The sequence below is a fragment of the Patagioenas fasciata genome, chromosome 32, assembly GCF_037038585.1.
Source record: "Patagioenas fasciata isolate bPatFas1 chromosome 32, bPatFas1.hap1, whole genome shotgun sequence".
In the NCBI taxonomy this organism is placed as follows: domain Eukaryota; kingdom Metazoa; phylum Chordata; class Aves; order Columbiformes; family Columbidae; genus Patagioenas; species Patagioenas fasciata.
Window position 1 is genome coordinate 3040858 of NC_092551.1, and position 14291 is coordinate 3055148.

The window sequence follows — 14291 nt, forward strand, 5'->3', positions numbered from 1 at the left end:
CCATAGGGGGACACTGGGGGTGACACAGAGACCCTATAGGGGGGACATGGACCCCATAGAGAGACCGGAACCCCACAGGGCGACACTGGGGGGGGGGACAGAGACTCTGGGGGGGGAACAGGGGCCCCATAGAGGGACAGGCACGCCATAGAGTGACACTGGGGGGGGACAGGGACCCCATAGAGTGACAGGGACCCCATAGAGGGACATTGAGAGGACAGGGACCCCATAGAGTGACATTGCGGGGGGGGGGGGGGAGAGACCCCACAGATTGACATTGGGGGGACAGGGATCCCATAGGGGGACACTAGGGGGGACAGAGACCCTGTGGGGGGGACAGGGACCCCATAGAGTGACATGGGGGGGGACACAGGGACCCCCGTGGTGACACTGGGGGTGCCCCCGGTGCAGCCACCACCATCATTTTTGAGGGTTTTATTTCAAAAATAGAATATTATAGAAATTCTGTGTGTGTCCCAATGTCCCCCCCACCCCCCCAGCACAGTCTGGGCGCCGTGCGAGAGTCCTCGTGCAAGAGCCTCGTGCAAGGGGGGGGGGGGGGGGACAACACACCCCTCGTGCGAGACGCTCCTGGCTGTTGTGCAAGACCCTTGTGCAAGAGCCTCGTGCAAGAGCCTCGTGCGAGGCCGTGGTTCGAGTCTCGTGTGAGGTCCTCGTGCGAGGCCCTCGTGCAAAGCAGGGAGGGATGTACAACGTGCCCCTCGGGTGAGCTGCTCCCGGCTGGCGTGCAAGAGCCTCGTGCGAGATCCTCGTGCGAGGCGGGGGGGGGGGGGACGTGCGACACGGTCCTTGTGCGAGATGCTCCTGACTGTTGTGCAAGAGCCTCGTGCAAGAGCCTTGTGCAAAGCCTCAGTTTGAGTCTCATGGGAGTCCTTATGCAAGACCCTTGTGCAAGAGCCTGGTGCAAGACCCTTGTGCAAAAGCCTCACGTGAGGCCACAGTTCAAGTCTTGTGCGAGGCCCTTGTGTGAGGCCCTTGTGCAAGAGCCTCGTGCGAGGCCGCGGTTCGAGTCCCATGTGCGCTCCTCGTGCAAGACCCTTGTGCAAGAGCCTCGTGCGAGGCCGCGGTTCTCTCCTTGGGGGGCAGGCGCCGGTTCTGGGGTTCAGCTGAGTCCTTGGGGGGCTGGCGCTGGTTTTGGGGTTCAGATGAGGCGCAGGTTTTGGGGTTCAGATGAGTTGCTGGTTTTGGGGTTCAGATGAGCTGCTGGTTTTGGGGTTCAGACGAGCTGCAGGTTTTGGGGTTCAGATGAGGCGCAGGTTTTGGGGTTCAGATGAGGCGCAGGTTTTGGGGTTCAGATGAGCTGCTGGTTTTGGGGTTCAGATGAGCTGCCGATTTTGGGGTTCAGATGAGGCGCAGGTTTCAGGGTTCAGATGAGCCCCAGGTTTTGGGGTTCAGATGAGTTGCCGATTTTGGGGTTCAGATGAGTCGCTGGTTTCGGGGTTCAGATGAGCTGCAGGTTTTGGGGTTCAGATGAGCTGCTGGTTTTGGGGTTCAGATGAGCCCCAGGTTTTGGGGTTCAGATGAGTTGCCGATTTTGGGGTTCAGATGAGCTGCTGGTTTTGGGGTTCAGATGAGTCGCTGGTTTTGGGGTTCAGATGAGCCTCAGGTTTTGGGGTTCAGATGAGCCTCAGGTTTTGGGGTTCAGATGAGCTGCTGGTTTTGGGGTTCAGATGAGCCTCAGGTTTTGGGGTTCAGATGAGCCTCAGGTTTTGGGGTTCAGATGAGCCTCTCCTTGGGGGGCAGGTGCCAATTTTGGGGTTCAGATGAGTTGCTGGTTTTGGGGTTCTGATGAGCCGCAGGTTTCAGGGTTCAGATGAGCCCCAGGTTTTGGGGTTCAGCTGAGCCTCTCCTTGGGGGGCAGTCCCGGTTTAGGGGTTCAGATGAGCCTCTCCTCGGGGGGCAGGCGCTGGTTTCGGGGTTCAGATGAGCCTCAGGTTTTGGGGTTCAGCTGAGCCTCTCCTCGGGGGTCAGTGCTGGTTTTGGGGTTCAGCTGAGCCTCTCCTCGAGGGGCAGTCCCGGTTTAGGGGTTCAGCTGAGCCTCTCCTCGGGGGGCAGTCCCGGTTTTGGGATTCAGATGAGCCTCTCCTCGGGGGGCAGTCCCGGTTTTGGGGTTCAGATGAGCCTCTCCTCGGGGGGCAGTCCCGGTTTAGGGGTTCAGCTGAGCCTCTCCTCGGGGGGCAGTCCCGGTTTTGGGATTCAGCTGAGCCTCTCCTCGGGGGGCAGTCCCAGTTTTGGGGTTCAGATGAGCCTCTCCTCGGGGGGCAGGCGCAGGGGCGGGTTCTGGGGGCCCCCCCGTGCCCCCGCCTGCTCCTCGCGGCTGGGCCGGTAGGAGCCCTCGGTTCGGCGCCGCTCGCGCAGCCGCAGCCCCAGCAGCACCAGCAGCACCAGCAGCGCCAGCACCGCCAGCGCCCCCAGCGCCCCCAGCGCCGCCTGCACCGGCACCTGCGGGGGACCCCAAGAGTCAGGGGGGAGCCCCGAAGGTCATGGGGAATCCCCAAAGGTCATGGGGAAACCCCAAAACCCTTGGGGACTCCCTGGGGATGCCCCAAGGATCAGGGGAAGCCCCAAAGGTCAGGGGGAAGCCCCAAAGGTCAGGGGAACCCCCAAAGGTCATGGGGAAACCCCAAAACCCTGTGGGACTCCCTGGGGATGCCCCAAGGATCAGGTGAAGCCCCAAAGGTCAGGGGGAAGCCCCAAAGGTCAGGGGGAAGCCCAAGGGTTGGGGGGACTCCAAGGGTCAGGGGGGAGCCCCAAAGGCCATGGGGACACCCCAAAGGTCATTGGGGACCCCAAGGGTCAGGTGGGAGCCCCAAAGGTCAGGGGGGACCCCAAGGGTCAGGGGGAGCCCCAAAGGTCATGGGGGAGCCCCAAAGGTCAGGGGGGACCCCAAGGGTCAGGGGGGAGCCCCAAAGGCCATGAGGACACCCCAAAGGTCATTGGGGACCCCAAGGGTCAGGGGGGAGCCCCAAAGGTCATGGGGGAGCCCCAAAGGCCATGGGGACACCCCAAAGATCAGGGGAAGCCCCAGAGGTCATGGGGAGACCCTAAAGGTCAGGGGGGAGCCCCAAAGGTCAGGGGGAAACCCCAAAGCCCTTGGGGACACCCTGGGGACACCCCAAATATCAGGGGAAACCCCAGGGGTCATGGGGAACCCCCAAATGTCAGGGGGGACTCCCAAAGGTCAGGGGAACCCCCAGCACCCTAGGACACCCTGGGGACACCCCAAAGGTCAGGGGAACCCCCAAAGCCCTTGGGGACACCATTGGGACACCCCAAAGATCAGAGGAAGCCCCAAAGGTCATGGGGAACCCCCAGAGGTCAGGGGGACACCCCAAAGGCCGTGGGGAACCCCCAAAGATCAGGGGAACACCCCAAAGATCGGGGGGACACCCCAAACTCCCCGAACACCTTGGGGATCCCCCAAACCCCAAGGAACACCCTGGGAACCCCCCCAAACCCCTGGGGACCCCCCAAAACCCCCAGGATATCTTGGGGACCCCCCAAACCTCAAGGAATGCCCTGGGGAACCCCCGAACCCCCCCAGGACCCCACCAAGACCCCAAGAAACACCCTGGGGACCCCCCCAGACTTCCTGGGGACAATTTGGGGACCCCCCCCCAAAGCCTCTGGAGACCCCCCAATAGTCTCAAGGACACCCTGGCTCCCCCCCCCCAACCTCCTGGGGACCCTCAGGGACCCCCCAAATGGCCCAGGGACACCCCCTAAACTTGGGGGACCCCCACGGACCCCCCCCCCATCCCCACTCACCGAGAGGCCGCCCCCCCCAGTGGGGTCTGTGCTGTTACTGGGGTTGCTACTGGTCACACTGGGAGAGGCTGGGGACAAATTGGGGGGGTCATGGGGGAACCCAGGCGTCCGGGCCCCCCCCCCCTCCATCCACCTGTTGACGCCCAATGTTGAGTCACAGCCCCACCCTGTGCCGGGCACCCCAAACCGGCCCCATACCCCCCCGGGAGGGACCCAGGAGTCCGGGGACACCCCAACACCCCCCAGGAGGGACCCAGGAGTCTGGGGACACCCCAACCACCCCACCCCCCCGCCCCCCAAAACCGCATGTAAATAACCCCCGTGGGAAAGGGACCCAGGCGTTCGGGCCCCGTGACAACCCCAGTGGAGGGACCCAGGCGTTCGGGTCCCATAGGGTACATGTAACCGAGGGGACCCAGGCGTCCGGGCCCCACAAATGCCACCCCCCCATGAGGGACCCAGACATCCGAGCCCCATAGGACACCTGTAACTGAGGGGACCCAGGCGTCCGGGCCCCATATATGTCCCCTCCTCCAAGGGACACAGGCGTCTGGGCCCCCATGTGGCCCCCCCCATGAGGGACCCAGGCGTCCGGGCCCCACGTAACACACCCTGGGATGGACCCAGGAGTCCGGGCCCCACATGTCCCCCTCCCCCACCCCTCCAAGAGGGACCCAGGCGTCCGGGCCCCCCAGGTACGTACTCTGCGCCAGGGCCAGGCAGGGCAGGGCCAGGGTCAGGGCGAGGTGGGGGGCGCCCGCCATGGTGGGGTTTCGGCGGGGGGGCCCCGGGGCTCCTGCGGCTGTGGGGACACGGTCAGGACCCCCCGAGACCCCCAGAGTCCCATAGGAGCCCCCTAAACCCACGAGCCCCAAAAAACCCCCTGGACCCCCTCAAAACCCCCCAGACACCCCTGGGATCCCCACCTGGAAACCCCAAGACCCCCTCAAAAGCTCCCAGACACCCCTGGGACCCCCCCGACTTCCATGGGACCCCCAAACCCCCCAGGGGCCCCTCAGATACCCCATGGGACCTCCCGCAGTCACCCCTGGGACTCCCCCCAAAAGCCCCTGGAAACCCCCCCGGGACCCCCAAACTCCCCTGGGACCCCCCCAGGCTACCCCCAACCCCCTCAGGACACCCCCAGCCCCTCCCCGTGCCCCCCAACCTGCCCCACCCCACGGGGGACCCAGGAGTTCTGTCCCCCCTCCCCCTCTCGGAAGGGACCCAGGCGTCCGGGCCGGGGTCAAGGTCCGCGGGGGGAGGAGGGGAGGGTGTGGGGTCCCTGGGGGGGTCCCCGGTGCGGGGGAGGGGTCGCGCTCACCCGTTCCGCTCCCGTCGGTTCCGGCCGCTCCGGCCCCACCCCCGCCCACGTGACCCGGGCCCCGCCCTCCCGCACCTGGGCGCGCGGCGGCCCCGCCCACACCTGGCGGGCGGTGAGGGGTGGGCGGAGCTTGGGAGCTGGGGTGGAGTTTGAGGCGGAGGGGGCCGGGCTTGGAGTGAGGGGGCGGGGTTTGATGATGAGGGGGCGGAGTTTGTGGCTGAGGGGGCGGAGCGCGCACCTGCTGTTGCCCCGCCCCCTCAGGCACCTGCTGCGCCCCGCCCCTCGCGCGTGCGCGCTGCTCGGACGCCTGGGTCCCTCTGCTGCGCACCCCCCCCGCTAAAAAAAACAGAGGGGACCCAGGCGTCCGAGAGGGACCCAGGTGTCCCGGGGGAGACCCAGGTGTCCGGGACCCCCCTCATCCCCCCGGCCACATTGACCCCCTCCCCCCCAAAGCAAAGGCCCCGCACGCCTGGGTCCCTTGGGGGGTGTCCCGGACGCCTGGGTCCCTTATTCCGGGGGGGGGTTTTCCCGGACGCCTGGGTCCCCCCATTGCCGCAGAGAGGGGAGGGGCACGCCCGGACGCCTGGGTCCCGACGACATCCAATCAGCGGCCACCGCCCCCGCTTCTCCCTCCCCCCCCCCCCCCCCCCGCAATATCGCGATGTCTCTGTCGCGACAGCGGCCCCGCCTCCCTGCAGCCCCCCCGGCCATGGCGGCGGCGTGAAGGAGGCGGGTGAGCCCGGGGGGACCTAGGCGTCCGGGGGACCCAGGCGTTCGGGGGCGGGGTCATGGGGGGGACCTTTATTTGGAGGGGGGGAGTCACAGAGGGGACCCAGGAGTCCGAGGGATGGGCGAGGTCGAGGGGGGAAAGGGGACCCAGGCGTCCGGGAGAATGGGGAGGTCATGGGGGGGCACAAAGGGAACCCTGGCGTCCGGGGGAAGGATATGGGGGGGTCCTTGGGGGGGGGGTCGCGGATAAGATGGGGTTCGGGGGGGTGGGTGTGGCACTGACACCCCCGCCCCCCCCCCCCGCAGCGTGTGCTTGGACCACCCCCCCCCGCAGCCCGAGGGTCCCTGGGTGACCCCCCGTGTCCCCCCCCCGGCCATGGCGACCCCCCGGCGGGAGAAACGCGGCGGCTCCATCGTCCCCTGTTGCCTGTTCGTGGAGGTACGGGGGGGTCACAGCGGGTACCCCCCCCGGGGAACCCCCCCACCCCCCCGAACGCCTGGGTCCCCTGCCTGTCCCTGAAAGGAGGGGCAGTTGGGTCCCCCCAGTGATATCGGGGGAGTCCCATGAGGTCCCCCCCCAAGGTGGGGTTTGGGGGGTCCCAGTGTGTCCCCCCCCCCTCCAGTTAAGCATGAGGGGGGGGCAGAGTCCCTGGGATCCCTATGCTGGGATTTGGGGGGTCTGGGGGGGGGGTCCCACCGGTCCCCCCACCCGTTCAGGTCCAGCGGGGTCCCAGCTTTCTGCACCCCCAGTTGGAGTTCGGGGGGGTCCCAGTTGGGGCATTAGGGGGGGGTCACAGTCCCTGGGGTCCCATCGCTTGTGTCCCCATCACTGAGTTTGGGGGGGTCCCATCCCTTGTGTCCCCATCCCTGGGGTCCTATCACTTGTGTCCTTATCACTGGGGTCTGGGGGGGTCCCATCCCTTGTGTCCCCATCACTGGGTCTGGGGGGGTCCCATCGCTTGTGTCCCCATCCCTGGGGTCCCATCACTTGTGTCCCCATCCCTGGGTCTGGGGGGGTCCCATCCCTTGTGTCCCCATCCCTGGGGTCCCATCACTTGTGTCCCCATCCGTGGGTCTGGGGGGGGTCCCATCCCTTGTGTCCCCATCCCTGGGGTCCCATCACTTGTGTCCCCATCCCTGGGTCTGGGGGGGTCCCATCCCTTGTGTCCCCATCCCTGGGGTCCCATCACTTGTGTCCCCATCACTGGGTCTGGGGGGGTCCCATCGCTTGTGTCCCCATCCCTGGGTCTGGGGGGGTCCCATCCCTTGTGTCCCCATCCCTGGGGTCCCATCACTTGTGTCCCCATCCCTGGGGTCCCATCGCTTGTGTCCCCATCCCTGGGTCTGGGGGGGTCCCATCCCTTGTGTCCCCATCCCTGGGGTCCCATCCCTTGTGTCCCCATCCCTGGGGTCCCATCACTTGTGTCCCCATCCCTGGGTCTGGGGGGGGTCCCATCACTTGTGTCCCCATCCCTGGGGTCCCATCACTTGTGTCCCCATCCCTGGGGTCTGGGGGGGTCCCATCCCTTGTGTCCCCATCCCCGGGGTCCGGGGGGGTCCCAGCGGTGCCCGGGGGGGTCTGTCCCCCCCAGCTGTCCATCCTGGGGGGCACGGCGGCCCTCGCGTACCAGCTGGAGTTCACGGACGCGTTCCCGGTGCACGACGGGGGGTTCTTCTGCCGCGACCCCGCCTACGGCCGCCCCTACCCCGGCCCCCCCGCCGCCAGCCGCGCCCCCCCCGCGCTGGTCTACGCGCTGGTCACCGCGGTGCCCGTCCTCACCGTGAGGGGCCGGGGGGGGGACCTGGGTGGGGGCTAAGGCGTCCATTGAGGGGCTGGGGGGTCCTAAGGGGGCTGGGGAGTGGTACAGGGGGTCCCTGGGGGGTCTTAAGGGAGTCACTGAGGGGGCGTGTAAGAGAAGTCTGGGGGGTCACTAAGGGGGCTGAGGGGGTGTAAGGGGAGTCGGGGGGGTCCTAAGGGGGCTGAGGGGGGGTAAGGGGAGTCTGGGGGGTACTAAAGTGTCCCTTGGGGGTCATAAGAGGGCTGGGGGGTGACACAGGGGGTCCCTGGGGCATCTGGGGGGTCCTAAGGGGGTCACTAAGGGGGTGAGGGGGTCCCCAAGGGATCCTAAGGGGTCTGGGGGGGTAAGCGGAGTCTGAGGGGTCCTAAGGGGGTCACTAAGGGGGCTGGGGGGGGTGTAAGGGGAGTCAGGGGGGTCCTAAGGGGGTCACTAAGGGGGCTGAGGGGGGTAAGGGGAGTCTGGGGGGGCCTAAGGGGGTCACTAAGGGGGGTGGGGGGGGTGTAAGGGGAGTCTGGGGGATCCTAAGGGGGTCACTAAGGGGGCTGAGGGGGGTAAGGGGAGTCTGGGGGGTCCTAAGGGGGTCACTAAGGGGGCTGAGGGGGGTAAGGGGAGTCTGGGGGGTCCTAAGGGGGTCACTAAGGGGGCTGAGGGGGGTAAGGGGAGTCTGGGGGGTCCTAAGGGGGTCACTAAGGGGGCTGAGGGGGGGTAAGGGGAGTCTGGGGGGTCCTAAGGGGGTCACTAAGGGGGCTGAGGGGGGTAAGGGGAGTCTGGGGGGTCCTAAGGGGGTCACTAAGGGGGCTGAGGGGGGGTAAGGGGAGTCTGGGGGGTCCTAAGGGGGTCACTAAGGGGGCTGAGGGGGGGTAAGGGGAGTCTGGGGGGTCCTAAGGGGGTCACTAAGGGGGCTGAGGGGGGTAAGGGGTGTCTGGGGGATCCTAAGGGGGTCACTAAGGGGGCTGGGGGGGGGTAAGGGGTGTCTGGGGGATCCTAAGGGGGTCACTAAGGGGGCTGAGGGGGGGTAAGGGGAGTCTGGGGGATCCTAAGGGGGTCACTAAGGGGGCTGAGGGGGGGTAAGGGGAGTCTGGGGGATCCTAAGGGGGTCACTAAGGGGGCTGGGGGGGGTAAGGGGAGTCTGGGAGGTCCTAAAGAGCCCCTTGGGGGATCCTAAGGGATCTTGGGGGGGGTAAAGGGGGTCCCTGGGGAGTCTGGGGGGCTCCTAAGGGGGTCACTAAGGGAGCTGAGGGGGTCCTAAGGGGTCTGAGGGGGTCCCTGTGGGGATCCTGAGGGGGCTGGGGAGGGTAAGGGGAGTCTGGGGGGTCCTAAAGTGTCCCTTGGGGTGTCCTAAGGGATCTTGGGGGGGTAAAGGGGGTTCCTGGGGCGTATGGGGGTGTCCTAAGGGCTGGGGGTGCAAAGGGGGTCCTAAGGGGGTCACTAAGGGGTTGAGGGGATCCCTTGGGGGGGCCTATGGGATCTGGGGAGGGTAAGGGGAGTCTGGGGGTTCCTAAAGGGTCCCTGGGGGGGATCAGGGGGGTCCTAAGGGGGTTGGGGGGCACAAAGGAGGCACCTGGGGGGATCCTAAGGGGTCATTTGGGGGTCTGGAGGGATAAAGGGGGTCCCTGGGGGGAGTAAAGGGGGCTCCTGAAGGGAGATCAGGGGGGTCCTAAGGGGGCTGGGGGGGTCCTAAGGGGTCCCTTGGGGTTCTAAGGGGGCTGGGGGGGGGGCTCAAGGTGGACTTTGAGGGACTGGGGTGTCCCTGGGGGGGTCCTAAGTAGGCGAGGGGGGACGACAAGGGATCTTGGGGGGGTCCCTTGGGGGTCTGGGGGGTCCCTGGGGGTGTTGGGGGTCCCAGCACTGTTGTGTCTGTGCAGATGACGTTGGGGGAGCTGCTGGGGGGGCCCCGGGGGGGCCGCGCCCCCCCCGCCCTGTGGGGCCAGCGCTGCTGCCGGGGGGGGGCCCTGCGGCGCCTGCTGCGCTTCCTGGGTGAGGGGGGCAAAGGGGGCGGGGGGGTAAGCGGGGGGGGCAAATGACAGGTGGGGGGGGCTGGGGGCAAATGGGGGGGGCTGGGGGAGGGGGGAAATGGGGGGGGCTGGGGGAGGGGGGCAAAGGGGGCAGGGGGCAAACAGGGGGGGGCAAATGACAGGTGGGGGGGCAGATGATGGGGGCTGGGGGGGGCAAATGGGCGGGGGGGGCTGGGGGTAAAGGGGGGGGCTGGGGGTAAATATGGGTGGGCAGAGGGCAAATGGGGGGGCATGGGCAAAAAGGGGGGGCAATAAGGGTGGGGGCACCTTGTTTTGCCCCACATAACTCCCGATTTCCCCCCTCCCTCCCCATTTCCCCCCTCTTTTCGCCCTCCTCCCCAATTTGCCCCCCCCACTTGCCCCCTACCTCCCCAATTCACCCATTGTTTTGCCCCTCTCTCCCCTAATTTTCCCCCTTTTGCCCCCCCAATTTGCCCCCCCCTCATTTTTTGCCCCCCCCCCCCAGGGGTGTTCTCCTTCGGCCTCCTGGCCACCGCCATCTTCGCCAACGCGGGGCAGGTGGTGACGGGGGCCCCCGCCCCCCACTTTCTGTCCGTGTGTCGCCCCAACTACAGCGCCTTGGGTTGCACCCCCCCCGCCGCCCCCCCCCGCTTCGTGCCCCCCGGGGGGGCGCCCTGCGCCGGGGACCCCCCCTTGGTGGCGGCCGCCAGACGGGCCTTTCCCTGCAAGGAGGCGGCGCTGGGCGCCTACGCGGGGGCCTTTGCCGGGGTGGGGGTCTGGGGGAAATTGGGGGGGTCATGGGGGGGAATGGGGGGGGTTATAGGGGGGTTTGGGGGGGCTACAGGGGGGTTATGGGGGGCTATAGGGGGTTATGGGGGGACAACAGGGGGATTGGGGGTCTATGCAGGGGCCATCACTGGGGTGGGGAACCGGGCAAATTGGGGGGGAGTGAGTAAATTGGGGGGGTTATAGGGGGGTATGGGGGGGTACAGGGGGGTTATGGGGGGCTATAGGGGGTTATAGGGGGCTATAGGGGGTTATGGGGGGACAACAGGGGTATTGGGGGTCTATGAGGGGCCTTTGCTGGGGTGGGGGTCTGGGGGAAATTGGGGGGGTCATGGGGGGAAATGGGGGGGTCTGGGGGGGCTACAGGGGGGTTATGGGGGGCTATAGGGGGTTATAGGGGGCTATAGGGGGTTATGGGGGGACAACAGGGGGATTGGGGGTCTATGCGGAGCCTTTGCTGAGATGGGGGTCTGGGGGAAATTGGGGGGGTCATGGAGGGAAATGGGGGGGGCTATAGGGGGGGTTGGGGGGGCTACAGGGGGGTTATGGGGGGCTGTAGGGGATTATGGGGGGACAACAGGGGGATTGGGGGTCTATGCGGAGCCTTTGCTGGGGTGGGGGTCTGGGGGAAATTGGGGGGGAATGGGCAAATTGGGGGGGTTATAGGGGGGTTTGGGGGCATACAGGGGGGTTATGGGGGGCTATAGGGGGTTATAGGGGGCTATAGGGGGTTATGGGGGGGCAACAGGGGGATTGAGGGTCTATGCGAGGGCCTTTGCTGGGATGGGGGTCTGGGGGAAATTGGGGGGGAATGGGCAAGTTGGGGGGGTTATAGGGGGGTTGGGGGCATACAGGGGGGTTATGGGGCGCTATAGGGGGTTATAGGGGGCTATAGGGGGTTATGGGGGGACAACAGGGGGATTGGGGGTCTATGCGGAGCCTTTGCTGAGATGGGGGTCTGGGGGAAATTGGGGGGGTCATGGAGGGAAATGGGGGGGGCTATAGGGGGGGTTGGGGGGGCTACAGGGGGGTTATGGGGGGCTGTAGGGGATTATGGGGGGACAACAGGGGGATTGGGGGTCTATGCGGAGCCTTTGCTGGGGTGGGGGTCTGGGGGAAATTGGGGGGGAATGGGCAAATTGGGGGGGTTATAGGGGGGTTTGGGGGCATACAGGGGGGTTATGGGGGGCTATAGGGGGTTATAGGGGGCTATAGGGGGTTATGGGGGGGCAACAGGGGGATTGAGGGTCTATGCGAGGGCCTTTGCTGGGATGGGGGTCTGGGGGAAATTGGGGGGGAATGGGCAAGTTGGGGGGGTTATAGGGGGGTTGGGGGCATACAGGGGGGTTATGGGGCGCTATAGGGGGTTATAGGGGGCTATAGGGGGTTATGGGGGGGCAACGGGGGGATTGGGGGTCTATGCGGGGCCTTTGCTGAGGTGGGGGTCTGGGGGAAATTGGGGGGATCATGGAGGGAAATGGGGGGGTTTGGGGGGGCTACAGGGGGGTTATGGGGGGCTATAGGGGGTTATAGGGGGTTTATGGGGGATTATGGGGGGACAATAGGGGGGATTGGGGGGTCTATGTGGGGGCCTTAGCCGGGGTGGGGGTCTGGGGGAAACTGGGGGGGTCATGGGGGGGTTACAGGGGGGTTTGGGGGCGATACAGGGGTTTATGGGGGGCTATAGGGGGTTATAGGGGGTTATAGGGGGTGGGGGTCTGGGGGAAACTGGGGGGAAATGGGCAAACTGGGGGGGCCCAGGGGGTCTATGGGGGGGAGTGGATCATTTGGGAGCACCCAGGGGGTGTTCAGGGGGTCCCTGGGGGGCTTGAGGGGTCCATGGGGACTTAGAGTTGCTCAGGGAGTTTGGGGGGTCCCTGTGGGCTTGCGGGGGTTCCCTGTGGGTTTGGGGGTGCCCAGGGGGTATTGGGGGGTCCCTTTGGGGTTGAGGGGGTCCCTGTGGGTTTGTGGGTGCCCAGGGGGTATTGGGGGGTCCCTTTGGGGTTGGGGGTGTCCAGGGGGTATTGGGAGGTCCCTGTGAGTTTGAGGGTGCCCAGGGGGTGTTGGGGGGTCCCTGTGGGTTTGGGGTTACTGGGGGGTGTTGGGGGGTCCCTTTGGGGTTGGGGGGGTCTCCGTGGGTTTGTGGGTGCCTGGGGGGTATTGGGGGGTCCCTGTGAGTTTGGGGGTGCCCAGGGGGTATTGGGAAGTCCCTGTGAGTTTGGGGGTGCCCGGGGGGTGTTGGGGGTCCCTTTGGGTTTGGGGGGGTCCCTGTGGATTTGTGGGTGCCCAGGGGGTATTGGGGGGTCCCTTTGGGGTTGGGGGTGTCCAGGGGGTATTGGGAGGTCCCTGTGAGTTTGGGGGTGCCCAGGGGGTGTTGGGGCTTCCCTGTGGGTTTGGGGTTACTGGGGGGTGTTGGGGGGTCCCTTTGGGGTTGGGGGGGTCTCTGTGGGTTTGTGGGTGCCCAGGGGGTATTGGGGGGTCCCTGTGAGTTTGGGGGTGCCCAGGGGGTATTGGGAAGTCCCTGTGAGTTTGGGGGTGCCCGGGGGGTGTTGGGGGTCCCTTTGGGTTTGGGGGGGTCCCTGTGGATTTGTGGGTGCCCAGGGGGTATTGGGTGGTCCCTGTGAGTTTGGGGGTGCCCAGGGGGTGTTGGGGGGTCTCTATGGGTTTGGGGTTACTGGGGGGTGTTGGGGGGTCCCTTTGGGGTTGGGGGGGTCCCTGTGGATTTGTGGGTGCCCGGGGGGTATTGGGTGGTCCCTGTGAGTTTGGGGGTGCCCAGGGGGTGTTGGGGGGTCTCTATGGGTTTGGGGTTACCAGGGGGGTGTTGGGGGGTCCCTGTGGGTTTGGGGGTGTTTTGGGGTGCCCGTGGGGTGACACTGCCCCCCCCAGCTGTACGTGACGCTGGCCTGGCGGGGGGGGGGCTCCCGGCTGGCCAAGCCGGCGGCGGTTTTGGGGTTCGCGGCCCCCCCGTTCCTGCTGGGCGCCCTGCGGGTGGCCGAGCACCGTAACCACTGGGGGGACGTGCTGGCCGGATTCCTCACCGGCACCGCCATCGCCGCCTTCCTGGTGAGCACCCCAGAAACGGGGGGGTGGTCCCCCAAAACCCCCCTGGGACCCTCACACTCCCCCAGGCACCCTGGACCCTTCTGGGGGTCCCCAAAACCTGCCCCCAGGCCCCAAACATGCCCCTAAATCCGCTCTCTGGCCCCTGTGACCCCCCTAAGCAGCTCCAGGAACCCCAGGACCCCCCCAGAACCTCCATCCCCCCCCAACACCCCAAAACCTCCCTCAGGGTGCCCCCAAACTCACCCAGAGCCCCCAACCCCGCTGTGACCCTGTTTCCCCCTCAAGGATGCCTTGACCCCCCCATAACCCCCAGGGCCCCCCCAAAATCCTACTGCCCCCCTCCCCAGGTGATCTGCGTGGTTGGGAAGTTCCAGAGCACAGGGGGGTCAGGGAAGGGGGGTGGGGGGGGCCCCCCGAGGGCCCCCCAAGAGCTGCCCCCCTCCCAGCCCCCCCTGGAGGAGATCAGCGTCACCCAGGTGAGGGGGGGTCACCCCAAAAGTGGGGGGGGGGCACCCCAGCCCCATAGGGGGGGCATGGAGGGCAATGCAAAACTGGGGGGGTTATGGGGAGGTCATGAGCTCTCTGGGGGGACCCCAACCCAATGGGTGGGGACACTGAGCCCCATAGGGGGGTGGGGACCCCAATAATCTGGGGGTGCTGGGAGGGCACAGGGGGTCGTGCAGTCCCCAGACCCCCCCCATGTCCCCCCCAGGCGCGTCGTGCTGAGTTCCCAGCTGTCACCTGAGTGTCCCCAACACCTGGGGGGGACCCCGAGAATGCGGGGGGGGCGGGAATTGTCACCCCCCTTGCACGAGTGTCACGAGC

The 14291-nt window shown here is 66.8% G+C and overlaps 2 protein-coding genes across 3 annotated transcripts; one reads left to right on the forward strand and one right to left on the reverse strand.

Annotated features, from left to right (window-relative positions):
- Positions 1-420: 420 nt before the first annotated feature.
- On the reverse strand, positions 421-5346 carry CRB3 (crumbs cell polarity complex component 3). Its single transcript, XM_071800642.1, has 4 exons — positions 5114-5346; positions 4493-4591; positions 3790-3857; positions 421-2463 (listed from the first exon to the last, which is right to left on the reverse strand). The coding sequence occupies exons 2-4, from the start codon at positions 4551-4553 to the stop codon at positions 2260-2262; spliced, it is 333 nt and encodes a 110-aa protein (XP_071656743.1). The 5' UTR covers positions 4554-4591; positions 5114-5346; the 3' UTR covers positions 421-2259.
- PLPPR2 (phospholipid phosphatase related 2) lies at positions 4460-14214 on the forward strand. 2 transcript variants are annotated; one of them, XM_071800639.1, is made up of 9 exons: positions 4460-4484; positions 5793-5846; positions 6149-6281; positions 7435-7623; positions 9507-9618; positions 10123-10385; positions 13290-13466; positions 13814-13942; positions 14179-14214. In XM_071800639.1, exons 3-9 carry the CDS (start codon positions 6219-6221, stop codon positions 14209-14211), a joined length of 966 nt encoding a protein of 321 aa, XP_071656740.1. In that variant the 5' UTR covers positions 4460-4484; positions 5793-5846; positions 6149-6218; the 3' UTR covers positions 14212-14214. The 2 variants fall into 2 exon arrangements, with proteins under 2 accessions (XP_071656740.1, XP_071656741.1); XM_071800640.1 differs by lacking the exon at positions 4460-4484 and having other exon boundaries at positions 5794-5846; positions 6177-6281.
- Positions 14215-14291: the final 77 nt, after the last annotated feature.

What these genes read in the sequence shown, in the direction of transcription:
- CRB3 (XM_071800642.1), bottom strand. Translation starts at nt 4,553, where the DNA reads ATGGCGGGCGCCCCCCACCTCGCCCTGACCCTGGCCCTGCCCTGCCTG. An exon ending in CTGCCTGGCCCTGGCGCAGA is followed by an intron (nt 3,858 to 4,492) that starts GTACGTACCTGG and finishes ATTTGTCCCCAG; the next exon opens with CCTCTCCCAGTGTGACCAGT. An exon ending in CTGGGGGGGGCGGCCTCTCG is followed by an intron (nt 2,464 to 3,789) that starts GTGAGTGGGGAT and finishes GGTCCCCCGCAG; the next exon opens with GTGCCGGTGCAGGCGGCGCT.
- PLPPR2 (XM_071800639.1), top strand. Translation starts at nt 6,219, where the DNA reads ATGGCGACCCCCCGGCGGGAGAAACGCGGCGGCTCCATCGTCCCCTGT. An exon ending in CCGCGGTGCCCGTCCTCACC is followed by an intron (nt 7,624 to 9,506) that starts GTGAGGGGCCGG and finishes GTGTCTGTGCAG; the next exon opens with ATGACGTTGGGGGAGCTGCT. An exon ending in AGGAGATCAGCGTCACCCAG is followed by an intron (nt 13,943 to 14,178) that starts GTGAGGGGGGGT and finishes TGTCCCCCCCAG; the next exon opens with GCGCGTCGTGCTGAGTTCCC.